Source organism: Paramormyrops kingsleyae, chromosome 5 (assembly GCF_048594095.1).
Source record: "Paramormyrops kingsleyae isolate MSU_618 chromosome 5, PKINGS_0.4, whole genome shotgun sequence".
NCBI classification, from domain to species: Eukaryota; Metazoa; Chordata; class Actinopteri; order Osteoglossiformes; family Mormyridae; genus Paramormyrops; species Paramormyrops kingsleyae.
In genome coordinates this window covers 24307614-24322692 of record NC_132801.1, presented here as the reverse complement: position 1 = coordinate 24322692, position 15079 = coordinate 24307614, and the positions used below count along the sequence as shown (strand labels likewise).

The following is a 15079-nucleotide window of genomic DNA, read 5'->3' as shown; positions in this document are numbered from 1 at the left end:
CTATAAAACTCGAAACACACATAAAAATACGGTATCAACTGCAATTTGGTGCAATTGAATGCTGAGTGCTGCAGCCTTTCACCCAAGAGATGTCAATTACGTTTGAAACTTATGAATCTGACAACGGGCAAATCTGGATAACACTACTCTAACAAGAGCTCAGAATAATACTGTATTATCAGCGATATAATTGGTACAGTGTCAAGTGCTGGAAGTACAAGACCCTGGAACTGCATCTGCACAATGGGATGAAAAGAAAACTGCAACCCACCATTTTCAAAACAATAGTATTTAATGGTTTTATATGCAATTCTCTGCTAAGGCCCTCTCGCCACCTCACAGTAGACATTGGATATTGCATCCCCCAAGGACTTAAAAATAAAATGGGGGAGGAAAATTTTTGAATACAGATGGATTGAAAAACCAGTTAAAAGTCCAATTAGCTGTTAAAATACTAAATTACTTGAAATTGTTACTTTAAGAAACAGGAACCTCTGTTTCCAACTTCTCGCTATTACAAAATAAACCCAAAACACCAACAGAACAGTGCCACCAACAGGCAGTCTTGAACTTTGGTCATCAAAAAGAAAGACATCCATATGAGCCCAAAATGGGGGACAACTGGAACAGGTCAAGGGCACACAGAAGCTTTGAGTGTTTGGGTATTGAACCATTTAATGAAGGATGACAAATTCTTATGAAGATATTTGTGCTCATCGTGGACAGAGAGGAAAAAAGATCCACCGAATCTCTTGCAACAAGACGAACCTGCTGGCGGAGTCTTAGACGCAGATGCTGTCTGAGCACTTTGGGTTCTGACGTCATGTCTTGAAGGATGCCTAACATAAAAGTAAAAGCCCTTCTCATATTCACCAGCAGTGTGCTCTCAAATCCTCCCTAAAATGCCTCACTTCAGGGGCGAGGATGAAGAAGGGGTGACGAGAGGAGGTGGAGATTGGGGGGGTGAGAGATGTGAGCTCAGGGCTCTGTTCACATCCCTGGCCCACATCCTCTTCTCTGCATGGCCACATCCTATGATCATGGCATCAGGATCCTGGGAGAGTCCTCACTGGGCAGCCCACCCACCCATCGAGCATAACAGCCAAAGTGGCAGGGGGTGGGTGGGTGGTGACAGACAGAAGGGCAGAAGTCTCAGTTTGAAGCGCTGCTGTTAAAGGAGCTGGAGGTGGAGGGCGTGGCAGGCCCAGTCGCCCCAGTGCTGCCCACCGACTTGCGAATGTGAGGCATCAGGAAGGGGTCACTGGCCAGCTGGTGCACGTCGATGCGGTCCTCCTTGCGGTAGGCCAGGCATCGGCGGATAAAGGCCTGGGGGGCAAAGACGACGAACAGCGTCAGACTGCATACGTGCACAGACACAGACACAGACACACACACACACACACTTTGACCACAGTAATGCCAAACACTGGCTCATTTGTCCAATTGTGGTACAGTATAAAATAGAGAGGGTTACGCTTTACTTTCGCCTGCATGCTTCTTTTCCACGTGCGGACGTGGGGACGCGAGGTCAATTTCGGCATCAGGGGTTGGCTGTGAATGGCTGCGGTCGGTGCACATGTAACCCAGATTTGTGTCTAGCGCAAACCATGTGCGTCCCTGTATTTCGACAGCGTGTGTGTAACATAATTGAATAAGTATTTCCAGTAAGTGGCAGCGCCAACTTTCACAGATCAGCGGTCAGCGACGAAGGAGTAGAGGAAGAAGAGCTGTCGTTCTTGGTGTAATTATGATGAGCAGCTGTATGAGGATGGTTGGAGGTACCTACATATCAAATTTTTTATTATGTCCAGACATTATACCAAGGTATACGGCATTTTAAAAAGCAGCAGTATTCCGGCATTTTGAAATCTTGGTGAAAATATTCGCCGAACGGGTGGGAGGGTTGGTACTGGCTAATTTTGTCATAAGGATTTATTAATGTAATACTGCCCAAGCCTTGACTAAAAACTTTAAAGCTGTTCATAAAATTTACCCCTATCATTACACTGCTTGTATTTGTGTTTGTTGCAATACATCTGCCCTCTCCAGGTCTGGTGGAATATCACTGCTGTATGCATGCACCGGCTGCAACCACCCGCATCTGCAGCCAAATGTAGTATGGACATAAGCTGCCGTGCGGACGGCCGTACCCAGCCGGAAAGTGCACGCAGAAAAGTAAAGTATGAAGCAGGCTTTAGTATAAATGCCACAACCAAGCATCAATATAGTTGGTCCCTCACCAACAATTGAGATAAAACCAAATGGACAAACCTCTACATTTGCAATAAGTTAGTCGCATTTACTTTCCCATGGAAGTGCTTACTGTATGTAATACAACCTTGACCCTTGGCCATTTGTGTAGAATGAGGTGCTATTCAGCATGCATTCTTATAAGTATTCTTCGAGACTGATTTTAAAAAAAGATCCAAATTGACTGCTTGCTTAAAGTATTAAATTGTCTAGAATTCTGTCATGTATATTTTTACTGGCTTAGCAATAGTGATGATTAGCACTGGTGTCCTTTTTCTTGCATTTAACATGCTAATCTGAGAGCAAGCTCCTCATCCCTGGGCTGGAAGATCTTGCTCACATCGCAGGGCTGTTAAGAGCTAAACGGAGAGCACGCCTGTCTGGTGCAGCACGTGCAATCCCCTCGCCTGTCTGGTGCGGCACGTGCAATCCCCTCGCCTGTCTGGTGCGGCACGTGCAATCCCCTCGCCTGTCTGGTGCGGCACGTGCAATCCCCTCGCCTGTCTGGTGCGGCACGTGCAATCCCCTCGCCTGTCTGGTGCGGCACGTGCAATCCCCTCGCCTGTCTGGTGCGGCACGTGCAATCCCCTCGCCTGTCTGGTGCAGCACGTGCAATCCCCTCGCCTGTCTGGTGCAGCACGTGCAATCCCCTCGCCTGTCTGGTGCAGCACGTGCAATCCCCTCGCCTGTCTGGTGCAGCACGTGCAATCCCCTCGCCTGTCTGGTGCAGCACGTGCAATCCCCTCGGCATACCTTGGCTTCGGGAGAGACGACCGGTTTGGGTGGAAACTGAACCTCGGTGGCTTTGAGTATGGTATTCTCCTGCAAGATGTCCTGCTGGGACTGGTTGTGCCCAAATGGCTATAAGACAGAAACAAAACAAATTAAACCAGGCAAACCATTATATGGGAGTGTGAGCTGCTGTTTTACCCCTATGAGGGCACCAGTACCTTCCGTCCATATAGGCTCTGGTAAAAGATGACCCCCACCGACCAGACGTCCACCTTGTTGGAGATTTTGGGTGGCTCCTTCCCAACCACAAAGCACTCCGGGGGGAGGTACCTGCAGGGTGCCAAAAGATGACATCAGCAAGACTGCCAGCCAATAGGATTGTGCGCACGATTGGAATGTCACATTTGAGGCATGGATTACCTCCGCTGCCCAGAGTGGCAACACGTCAGAGATGCAAATAGGCAGAGGTGGGTGTGCCCTGGGTCCAGCATCACAGTCCCATTGTAAAACAACGGCTACCAGGGTCGCTCCCAAAACCCTGGGTCCGTTTTCTAACTTGACGGCAAACTAGTCCCTTTGTGACGGCTTGACTGGCCCTGTTTGTTTTGTTGGGAGGTGTTCGGTGGCGCCATGGTTACCAGTAGGTCCCTGCTCCTTGTGATGTCAGCTCCATCCCGTCCACAGAGTTGTAGCTGTCGTCGTCCATTATCTTAGAGAGGCCAAAGTCGGTGATCTTGATCTCCCCGCAGGCTGTACCGTTCACTAGAAGGATGTTACCTGTCATGATCAAAAAGTCAGTATTTAACCATATGATGAGCAGCAGAGGCACGGTGCAGCCCAGCTAGATTCAGAGATGGAACCAAGTCCATTAGGATCAGCTGAATGACTTTTGTGGTACCACATTATATGGTATAATCATACTTGAGTGTTAAATATGTTCATGTGTCAGATTCAACACTCAGAGAGGATGGAGCTGGCAGCTACTGAGAGCCCGACTCACCAGGCTTGAGGTCGTAGTGGATGATGGGTGGCCGGATGTCATTGAGGTACTTGAGTGCATTGACGACTTGCATGATGATGGAACGGGCCTCCTTCTCCGACATTAGCTTGTGCTGCTTCAGGTAGAAGTCCAGGTCGTTCCCCTCGCAGAACTCCAACACCGTGCAAAACCTTCAAATTCAATATGCAAGATTTCAGGCTACAGGACAATATTTAATACCGCATTAACAAAATTCTCCTGAGTTAAATACTCGCATCTATTTAAAGCATGGACAAATAAAGCAGAAACACCTGTTCCACCTTTGGGAATTGTTAAGTAAGCATTTGTTAACTAAAATAATGAATGTGCATTGTGTGTGTTCAGAGGTAAACGTGGTATCCAGCAGAAACACACCACCCCTTCAGGACTGTAGATGTACCACTTCACCCCAGGGAGTAAATGAGGTCTGCAGTTGTTTTGTCCTCAAAAATGTACTTCTGCGCTTTCCTACTAACTAACTTTTAAACTGCTTTATGTAATATTTCTGCAACATTTTAACAAAATATTTGAGGAATACCTGTAAAAGTGAACTAAAAAAATTAGCTTTTACCTGACTGGAGGAACAAAAAAAAAAAAAAGGAAAGAATAAAACGAAAGAATCTGTTCCCCCAGGACATTTGAATTCATCAAGACTAGAGCTCAGCTGCAAAATCCTGCATACATGGTGGGAACAGGACTATGAAATTTAGAAATGTAAAAAATTCAACATCATCCTTTTCTGAAGGAATGACAACCAGTTCATTTCCAGAGGTATGATGGACAGGGATTAAATTCTGTGTTAGCTGATGCTCCGAGGCCCATCTTCCTATGCGACTTACGAGTCTGTGTCAAGGGAGAAGTAGTCGTAGAGCTTGACTATCCTAGGATGGTCCAGCTCCTTGTGGATTCGATATTCCCTACAAGCGTGCCTGAAACACATCAACATACATGTTCACAAAAACAACACCCAAGAGTCTCCACCCATCGCTTCTTTAAATGTGACATGCCACATCTACAGAAATCTACAGATCCCAGTATAGGGAAGGGTCTTCACCACTGCTTACTCAGAAGGTCACTCTAAGACGAGTGACTAAGTCAAGGCCTCCACGCCAACAGCGATTCACTCACTTATGGTAGTTCTCCTTCTTCTCGTCTCGCCAGTTCTTGTTCAGCTGGTGTATTTTAACAGCCACATATCTCTGCTCTGTCAAGTCGAAAGCCTGCGGGAATGACGCGTGATCTCCATTAACAGTGTAGAGCAACGGCAGTTTCTCAAATACACCGGCACATTCTGTGTGTGGTTCAATACATTTCAACAGTTACAGATGTTCCCAACAGCTCCTCACCTTATAGACTTCGCTAAAGCCGCCTCGGCCTAACAAGTGCAAGAGCAGGTACCGGTCATTCAGCGTGGGATGGTCTTTGAATCTAGGAAAAAATATTAGAAGATCCTAGTACTTAGTAAGAAGGGTGAGAAGGATGAAATGTTCAAGTAGTAAATGAAAACATACATCCTTTGATTCTGGAAATTAGTAAATGTTTGTGTAACAAAGTCATGTAAATTCTAGAAACTTCCAACCCCGATTATGTAAGAATGTGCGGAGAAGGTGACAGAACCCACTGTGAGTTATCCTCGTTGTGTATCCGCTTCAGTTCCCGGATGTGAAGGTTTCTTACTCGCTCTAACCTCTCCAGCTCTGCTTGGATCTCTGCTTCTTCCTGCAGGAAAGTAACCAGGTCAAAAACCACACGCAGACAGAATAAAGCAGAGTGGATGGACAGAAAAAGGTAAAGAAATCCAGAGGATCTTCCAGGTGGATGGACTACAGGCTACGGAGAAGGTCACAGACGTGGCTCTGCTGATGCAATCTTCACATCTTCACCGAACCCTGACAAGAAGGCGTCATAAAAAAAAGGAGACAAGCCGGGAGACACACCTTCTTGAGGTGACCCAGCCTCAGCTTGAAGATTTCCTCCTGCTCATGATACTCTGCAAGCGACAACCTGCGTGGGTGAGGAAAGCACTGATCACAAACAGACAAAGCCAGGTATTTCAGGCAGTAGCCATGTAGGATGGCGACAGTTCCGAATATGCCGAAGCAAGTGTAAAGTGTAAACTCAGCAAAAATTTATTTGGAATTAGAACTAAAATACCCATGTTCCCTCAAACGTAAAAACAGTTCTATCGGCAAAAAGAGGCTTTTTTAAAAAAAAGATGAAGAGATCAGAAAGCATGCAAGCTTCTATACGCTTCTTCACTGAAGAATGCTGATGTAGACATGGCAGAGATTAAGGTGCTTATGGGCACACATCTGAAGCGAAATGCATTCTGAGGTGACGGTGAAAGCAAGCAGGAGGTGACAAAGGGAGGGGCCCCTACGCCTCGTTCTCTGCTCCGTTGGCTTTGCTCTTGCGCTTGTTCTGTTCCAGGCTGGGGGGAGGAGTCTGCCCCATCGCAGGAGGCTTCCGCTTGGCCAGGAGCTTCCGCTGCCTTTCAATGTCCTCCCTCTGGGAGTTGATCCTCTCTTGCTGTCTGGGGATGAGGGGAGGGGAGGCAGAGAGGAACAGTAAGGTCTAGCTTTTTGTGGACAGTTTTTCGAGGTTTTTGGAGGTCAGGGTACAGAGGGCAGCTTAGGAGAAGTGGGGAGGAGGGATACAAAACTGAGAGAAAGCCTAACATTTTCCTGGGATCTGGGATACATTAACAGCGAGCAGAGATATTCCACACATTTAGACTAACGTGAGATTAAGCACAAGACATCATGTGGTAAAGTGGGGAGGATGCAGCAACAAAATATCACCTCAGATCTCAACAAAAAAATGTGAATAAGAAAAAAAAAATCCACCAATCACTATTACCTAATCCAGCGCACACGTGCACACAAAAAATTCTTAAAGTATTTAAGGATCAAGGAACTACCATTTCCAAGCAACAAAAAACTGACTGCCTCACCTATTAAATGGTATGGATGTTGTCAAACAAATGGTGTTTAGATACTGTAATGTTTTGGAATTTCTGAATACTGACTAAAGAGGAATACAATACATACAAAATGCAACCAACAGCCATTAAAGCAGTAGTTCTCAGACCTGGTCTTGGCACACCCCACCTGCCAGAATGTTTCATTCCAACCCTACCTTAATCAGGCTTATATGGTCCTTAATAGGCTAATAATGAATGTGGCAGGTTGAAAGCAATGTGGATTGGAATGAAAACATTCTGGCATTCCAGCAACAGGATTGAGAACCGCTGCATCAGGGGAACTTGTGTTCCAAACAGGAATGAAGGAAGGACAACGAGACCACAACCAAGAGTGAGGAGGAGTGGAGCTGGGCGGCAGCCTCACTTGATCAGGTTCTGGAAGGCGTAGCCGTCGGTCCATTGCTCAGTGAAGGAGGCTCCGTGCCGTACTGTGGTGAAGTGGCCCAGCCGGAGGCGGTCCTGCATGCTCTTCTCCCTGCAGGCCATCTTCTCCTGCTTGGACTGGGGGCACACGAGTCCTGAGGCTAATCACATCATGTGCTGTAACATATACTCAAACTTGGGTTTGGATATACAATCCTAATGGCTGGGTTAAACTCAAACCACTGCTGTCGCCATCATAGGTGCTGGACTAGCATCCAATTCAAGGTTCTGGTATGGGCTCCAGGTTACTGTGGTTTTAGCTGCGGAAGCAGTTAATGAACATACCGAACTGGAAATGACAGATCATCGCAATCTTCTCTTATAAACAGGAAACCTAATAATGATTATATCATAATGTCATCATGACATTATTGCAGACAGTCCATTCTTGAGCTAATCTGACTTCTCCCAGTCTATGTCTATTACAGCTACACGCACTGCTGACTTAGCCGTACATTTTCCAGGACAGTAGATGGCACAGCAGCAAACACCTTGTCATGATGTCATTTCACATCACCTCTGCTGGATTGGATACACTCTCTCCTAACGCAGAGACAGAGACAGATGTGTGACAGGGGGGCCTCACCTTCTCGATCAGAAGCTTCTTGCTCATGGTCACGCACTTGTTCAGTCGCTCTTTGTACCTCTCCAGCATGCGCTGCTGCTCGTCTAGCTGCCGCCGCAGGTCGCAGTTTACCTGTCGGAGGAGACGCCAGCGGCTGCAGGAATGCGCTCCACGTTGCACGGCAACGCAATGAAAACGAGCGCCACTATTACGGCCTGGTTACCAGGCACTACAGATATTTACTAACCCTTACATAAACGAGTGCAGCTGACATTTGGAAAACTAAACAGCCAAAACCAAAGACGAGCAGGATTTCAGTCTCACCCGCAAGAGGTCATCTATACGCCCCTCTTTCTTCTCCAGGTCCGAGTTCTTGTTGTTTTCCAGTGCAATTAGCTTCTCTACTGTTAGGTCAGACTACAGGGAAAGTAAAAAGCATGCGGTGAAGTTGCAGGAGAAGCTTAAGGTGAAGCCTGGCCAGTAGGGTTGCCATGACTTGCTAAGGTCAATATTAAATGGACAAGTTAGCACTTATTCACCATTACTGCACAATGATTGGCACGCTAGCTGGTGTTTTCCCTCTACCATGGTTCCTACTTACTTCCCATTTTTAAATGTTTAAACCGGGGGTTCATATTCCATTCACATTTAGCATCCTTAGCCAACCAATTACAATATTTGTGACTGGCAAGGCAACCAGGTGAACACATGTAATTCTCTATTGTAAGTAAACTGCAAACTAGCCCACATCAATATTTCTTACTGGAGATTAATCAAGCGCACCCCCCCCCCCCCCCCCCGAGACACATCCCCAATCTGGAGTTCTCTCATTGCTCATCAATGTGCGCCATGAGCATATTCTGGCACTGCCAACCGGCATACATTGGTGATTTCATCAAAAACGTTAAAAAGTAAATTTAAATATTTTATATAGCATACATAGCTGACCAATCTGTTGCAATAGTCTCAAAATACCAAAATATTTCCAAGCCTTCTTTCCTTTTTCCATACTTACCCGACATGGAAACCCCCAAAATCAAATTGCATACTTTTCCACACTACACAGGACCCCTGCCCTCTGGCCCATGCCCAGCCTGGGAGGTGGTACGCGTGCTCCGGGCCGGAGGCAGCAGAGGGGACGCCGGCGCGGAGCCGCTCACCTGCGTGGCTTTGTGGAGTGCGTGGGGCGCTGCTGGCTTCAGGGAGTTGCTGGAGTGATCAGTGTTGGCGGAGCTGACGGAGGAGGGGCTGCCCTGCTGAACCTATGGCATAGACACATCCCAAGGACAGTGATGATTGGCTCAGTGGCAGCACTGCCTTGGGCCAGATTTAAATCCGGCACCATACAATTACTATAACAGCCTTACATTACTGTTAATTAAGCCCTTTTCCCACAAAAGATCAACTGATGCTATGCCATGACAGTATTTGTATAGGTCCCTTGTGCTGGGCTGAGGAAGGCAGCTTTGCAGGGGTAACAAAACAGTGAGGGTGAACATATCAAGCCAGGAAAAAAGCAGTTTCAGAGAAGAGGTGTCTGAGCTCACCAACACTGGGGGATTAGAGAGGGAGTGTTGTGGGGAAGAGCGGACCACCAGTGGGACACTGCGACCGGGACTGGTACCAGGTCCGCTACCACCCGCAAACTAAGTGTGTGTGTGTGAGGGGGGGGGGGGGGGGGTCCAGGAGGAGGAAGGAAATGAAGAAGGAAAAAGAATGGAAATGAGGAAGAAGACAAACATGTACCTCAGTAAGGCAAGCCTGCTCAGTTAAAGGCAACAGGCTGACAATGAGCAAAGGCTGACTGTATCTCTTTCATGATTTTTCGATATCCCCCCCCATTACCACAAAGCCACCCCCCCCTGCAACACAGCATGACAATAGGGTATTGTTTCAGGGTATTCACCTCAAAATAATCACTGATTTTATGTCCCCTCACTCCACCTTTTCCTGGAAGTGGGAAAGATGACACATGTAAAGGTACAGAAAGGAGAGTGATTGCAGCCCCCCCCCCCCCCCCCAACCCAATTAATGCGAGTTATGCAAAATTCACAGCCGAAAGTGGCACATGCCTTGACTGCCTTCGTAAGAGTCTCCTTTCCGTTTCCTTGCTCTCTGGTCATTTGGCTTTTTCTCAGGAGTCTAAAGAATTTTGAAACACAATGATGTCATCGTCTGGGCCGAGATGACACACTGCAATCATCCAGAACACAAACTAACAATGCAGGTATAAGAAAAACGATGCCGCAACTTGAACAAAGCTTTAAGGCTATGCTTAAGCTGGGCAAAAATATCTCTGTGATGCCAGGCACGATTATTAGCATGGCGTAGCTACAGAGAAATAGCACACCCAACGAACATCAGGCATGCTCCTGAAAGCCCCCATGAAAAGGTTTGCAGACCTCCAACTCTTTGTCGCTGAGAGAGCCGATGCTGCACAGACTGTGATTGGATGACTCGTTGTTTCCTGGACCCTATAGAATAAAAGGAAAACAAAAAAGGAATAGATATGTTGTCATTTACACACAAAACTGCAGAACCTTAATGACTAATCTGAAGAGCATTACTCAAAAAGCTACTGAAACTTTCTGGAAAGGAGCAACTGGTCTGAAACTAATCACTGCCCTGTCCAAATGTTTTATAAAGCCTCTGCTTTCACAGATCGGATTCTTAGTTTTCACCTCAATGCCACCAACAGAAGACGTTCCAACAGGCTGTCAGCAGCACCACATGAAGCAGAGCAACAGGGGTAAACAAAAACCAACATATTTGGGAAGAGTCTGTCAGAGGATGGAGGGCAGAGAGCTAAGGCCTGAGTTCTGCGCGGCTTCTGAAATGGACGCAAACCGAATCTCACGTGCAGCACAAACTGCCAAGTGAACTAAACACCATGGCGAAGGGTGACGACAAACACCACGGGTACGTTTTCCATTAAGGAGAGATTTCACAAACTAGCCTGAGAAAAATCTGCTAGCTGCATGGCCATCAACAAGTTAAAAACATGGAAGCCAGATGTACTAGAGGGTCCTCAAGGTTTCCACAGTAGACACGCGGATCAGACACAGGCACTAGCCTTACCACCACTGCCTGTTTTCATGCGACACGAGTCAGAATCGTGCGGCCTGCTGGGATCCCGCAACCGCCATTTTCCTGCGAGCTGCCCAGCGCCGGTGCCTGGCAGCTGGCCCACGACTCTGGCACTGTGCTCACTTTCACGCCCCATCAACGGCCACTCGCTCACAGCACTTTCAACAAAGAGCAGAAGACACAGGGACCGCTCGAAGCCTCAATTCATCCTATGAGATTATTATGGTGGCAGACATTCTGGACCTGGCAACCTTTGTGCCGGAATTTCCTTATTCTGCCCAAACCCATCATTACCCCCTCCCCACCCCCACCATGCTACTGCCAGCCATCCCCCTCACAAGCAGCGATTCGGATTCACAAAAAAAACCCTTTTCTATTAGGTAAGAGGAACTACATGACCTAAGGATAAGACAGCTGTGATGGAGACAGACCCAGACCTTAGCCACGCCGACTCCTGTGAAGCGGGCCTCCAGCAGCTCCTGCCGCCGAGGGTCCAGGCTGTGCAGTTCCTCCATCATATCTGCAGAAAGGCTGGGGGGAAGGGGGGCTACATTAGGAAGTATTTGTGACACAAATGATGTAATCTGCTTTATAAAGTTCAATGTAATGATGCGATACAATGTCTACTACCCAATACACTAATCATTAAAAAATTCACAAAATCTGACGCAGCAATAATTCAGGCACTATTCCGTGGTTGCATCTATGCTGTTGCGTGATCATATTTGAAAGGAGACTGTAACATCCCCCCAATAAAGTTTTACAGACCAAAACAGGCTATGCAGGCTTTGACGCTGAACAAGAAAGCAATCATTACTAAATCACATCTCTGTGGCCAGACTCAGAGTATCAGTTCTGATCTGGTAGGAAAACAAAGTAACTCCACTTGCTAGAAAAACAGGCACTTAGACATATAGTAAGCCAAAAGCCCACGCCAAAAATCAACAAACCAAATTTGACTCTTAGATTCTTAGTAAACCCTGGCCACAATGACAAATCAGGACCAAGACGGTTCAGCCACCTACATTTTTTATATATATAAAGTTAAGTCTTACTCAGAAGCATGCTGTTCAGAAGAGGGCAGGAGATGAACCACTGTACACAAACAAAGCTTTACTGCATCCTCCCTTCCTTACGCACCATCACTATCTGAATCACATCTAATGGATACTCAACACTGAACTGTCTCCATATACATTTCTAACACCATTAAAGTAAGTAAGTGGAAGGAGCAAAGATAAAATACATATCTGATAGACATTATTTCCCTACGGGTCCGTTATGAGATGAAACTATCAATGACAATGGCAATGAATCTTCTCTTTTAGTCTTAGTGGATGAGAAATAATAAAGGAGTCAACTGGTAAATCTGAGAGGTCTGTCCAATGAATTTCCAGACATTTCTATAAGACTTGTAGTCTGATCCACGTTTATTATTGTTGTTATTAGGTTTAACCAGGGCTCTATAAGTGAGCCACCAAGTCCCGGTCCGGATGCCCTGAGTAAAGGTTTACCGGGCAGGGTTACCGGCTGGTTAGGTGACCATCCGTAAACACACGAGTGATGGAGGACTTGTTATTTTACTACAAATATTTTATACCTGTTCGCAAAGAAATTGCTCAAAATGTACCAACCACATGAGCTCACCCATGAAACACCTCTTCTCTGTGTAAATTGATTTTTTCACTAATTCATTTAATCCCCGGCTGCCGCTGCAGTGTGTCCACAATGGAGGAGCACGTCGTCCCCATCTCGGAGGTGCCCGGCTGCCCAACATACCTGCGTTTCCTCCCCGGAGGCCCAGGGCGCTCCACTCTCCCCCACCCCGACGAGAGGGGCCCACCCGCCGAGTCCACCGCCGTTTCGCCTTCTTTTCGTGTCGGGGGCACGGAGGCCGCGGCCGACCTTCTCCGAAAGCCGCCCGGCTCGCCCGCGCGGAGGCCCGCAGATCCTCGGCGTCGCCTGGCGCCGTCCGCCGTTGCCCTATGCCAGTATCACGGGCTCATCCGCCTTCCTCCCGTATCAGGCCCCGTCTCTGCCTGCGATGAACAGCAGGGATCACCCCGAGACGTTCATCCGATGCATGTTACAATAAAACCGCGCGACCGTATTCCTCTTCCTCGTCCTCTTCCTCCTTTTCTTCTATTTCTTGGAATGAGACACGACAACCAAGCCGCTAACCTAAATTAAAAGGATGCAGAGCTGCTTCGGCCAATATGCAAAAAAATGGACTCATGCAGTCAGCGGGCTGCCGCGGAAATTATCTCGTCTCCCATTAATTTCATTTTGCAAGCAAGCACAGCGTGTAAATTTGGGTCGGATCGGATCGGTTCGGTTCTGGGTATTTTTTAACAATGTAAACAACAATCGGTAAATCTCATTATGTCTCGTGAGATCATGGTATCGGGTGTGTTTTTCCCTACCCCACTGAAGCTTGTCCCCGACCAACGTGAATAAGTCGATTCGCTGGAAAGCGAGACCGGTGAAGCGGGTCCTCCAAAACTTGACCATCAATCTGCATTTGCCTGCCCTGTGCCACTCGCTTCTCTTGCGTGAACGAGATGATGATGTATATTAACGGGCGAAGGCTTGGTTCGTATACCGGTGACCCATGTGAAACAGATTATTTACGTTTCACTATTCGGTGCATGTTTTACTAATTTAGAGATTGTCTCAGGAGAGGCAGTAGAAAAGTTAAGCGTACCGTTAAGTCCTACGGGAAAGTTAACGTTTAAAGTTGCAGCAAAGCATCTTCAGAAGGATTATTTTTCACAGTTAAGTTAGTAATAGGCAAAGTCATTCAGAAATCAGTCTATTCCGATAAACTATTACAAGACAAACATTTAAAGGGGCAATTCTCTCATTCTGCTTCCAAAGCATGCATCTGCTTTTTGTATGCGATAAGAACAGTGTGGTTTTTCTTGTTGTGTTCTTGTGACTATATTATAACCAACTTCCAGCTGTTTATTCAGTACAATGCTGCTATAAGCCTGGTGTCTATCCTAAGTAACACGGGGCTCAGGTACATCCTGGAGAGGAAGTCACATCACAAGGCGTGCGCACACACACACACACACACACACACACACTGGCAATTTAGAGATAATTTAGCACTCATGTGAAATGAAAGCTGGGCGTTCATGCAGAGAACATGCAAACTCCACACACAAAGAACTGGGATAGGATTCAGATGCCTGATTCTGGGGGTGTGAGGTAGCCGACCTCCTCTTTGAGCCACTGTGCCTCCCCTACTTTAATAATTCCTGAACATTTAACAGTTCAATATCTAGCCCCAGCTTGCACGAGTCCCTATAGTGTATGTGTCAATGTACGGGTGAGGGCTACCCCGGGCAGGGTGGCCTGGCTTATGTCTTCCGCTTGCTCAGATAGGCTGCAGGGTCACCACGACTTATTATGGGATAAGCATTGATGAAAGATGGATTTATTTTCCATCTGATCCAGTGCACAGAAACAGATTGTACTCTGCGAAATGCATGACATTACTTAGCTTTCACTTGCATATTTATGCAGGTCATATGTCTGTATTATTTCCATCCATCTTCAACTGCTTATTCTGAACAGAGACTTGGGGGGCAGGGAGTGGAGCCTATCCCATGCTGGATAGTCCATTACAGGGAACCTACATGCAGACACTCACACGCAGACGTGCCAGGGGCAATTTAGAGATGCCAAACTGCTTGCCTTTGGACTGCGTAAGGAAACTCGCTACCGTAATGTCCTACATTTTTTCCCCAAAATTTTATTGATTTTCATTTATTGGTTTTGCTTTTGAATGTCTAGATTTTTTTTATTATTAGAAGAGATGATTGCCACTGGGAGGTGCAATGGTGCAGCGGTCGGTTCTGTCACCTCACACCACTGAGTCCTGGGTTCTAGCCTCCACCAGGGTTCCATGTGTGTAATGCATTTTGTTTGGTTTTAATATATATAACTTAATTTCGAATGGTACTGAAATAGAATAGCAGTATGTATCTGACCTTTTTATGTATAGATTATTGTT

The 15079-nt window shown here is 46.7% G+C and overlaps 1 protein-coding gene across 2 annotated transcripts; it reads right to left on the bottom strand.

Moving 5' to 3' along the window:
• Nucleotides 1-273: 273 nt before the first annotated feature.
• Nucleotides 274-13718, bottom strand: LOC111856119 (serine/threonine-protein kinase tousled-like 2). Of its 2 annotated transcripts, XM_023835807.2 has the most exons (22): nucleotides 13482-13718; nucleotides 12838-13097; nucleotides 11496-11589; nucleotides 10374-10445; nucleotides 10044-10113; nucleotides 9878-9921; nucleotides 9519-9617; nucleotides 9132-9233; nucleotides 8296-8388; nucleotides 7993-8103; nucleotides 7348-7484; nucleotides 6381-6533; nucleotides 5938-6004; nucleotides 5622-5719; nucleotides 5347-5428; nucleotides 5129-5220; nucleotides 4840-4929; nucleotides 3983-4152; nucleotides 3621-3759; nucleotides 3201-3312; nucleotides 3004-3111; nucleotides 274-1326 (listed from the first exon to the last, which is right to left on the bottom strand). In XM_023835807.2, the coding sequence occupies exons 3-22, from the start codon at nucleotides 11574-11576 to the stop codon at nucleotides 1153-1155; spliced, it is 2094 nt and encodes a 697-aa protein (XP_023691575.1). In that variant the 5' UTR covers nucleotides 11577-11589; nucleotides 12838-13097; nucleotides 13482-13718; the 3' UTR covers nucleotides 274-1152. The 2 variants fall into 2 exon arrangements, with proteins under 2 accessions (XP_023691575.1, XP_023691577.1); XM_023835809.2 differs by lacking the exons at nucleotides 9519-9617; nucleotides 13482-13718 and having other exon boundaries at nucleotides 12838-13475.
• Between the last annotated feature and the right edge of the window lie 1361 nt (nucleotides 13719-15079).

Coding starts and splice junctions, on each gene's coding strand:
- LOC111856119 (XM_023835807.2), bottom strand. CDS start 11,576: ATGATGGAGGAACTGCACAGCCTGGACCCTCGGCGGCAGGAGCTGCTG. Junction 10,446..11,495: donor CAGGAGTCGGCGTGGCTAAG/GTCTGGGTCTGT, acceptor TTTATTCTATAG/GGTCCAGGAAACAACGAGTC. Junction 1,327..3,003: donor TCGTCTCTCCCGAAGCCAAG/GTATGCCGAGGG, acceptor TTTGCCCCCCAG/GCCTTTATCCGCCGATGCCT.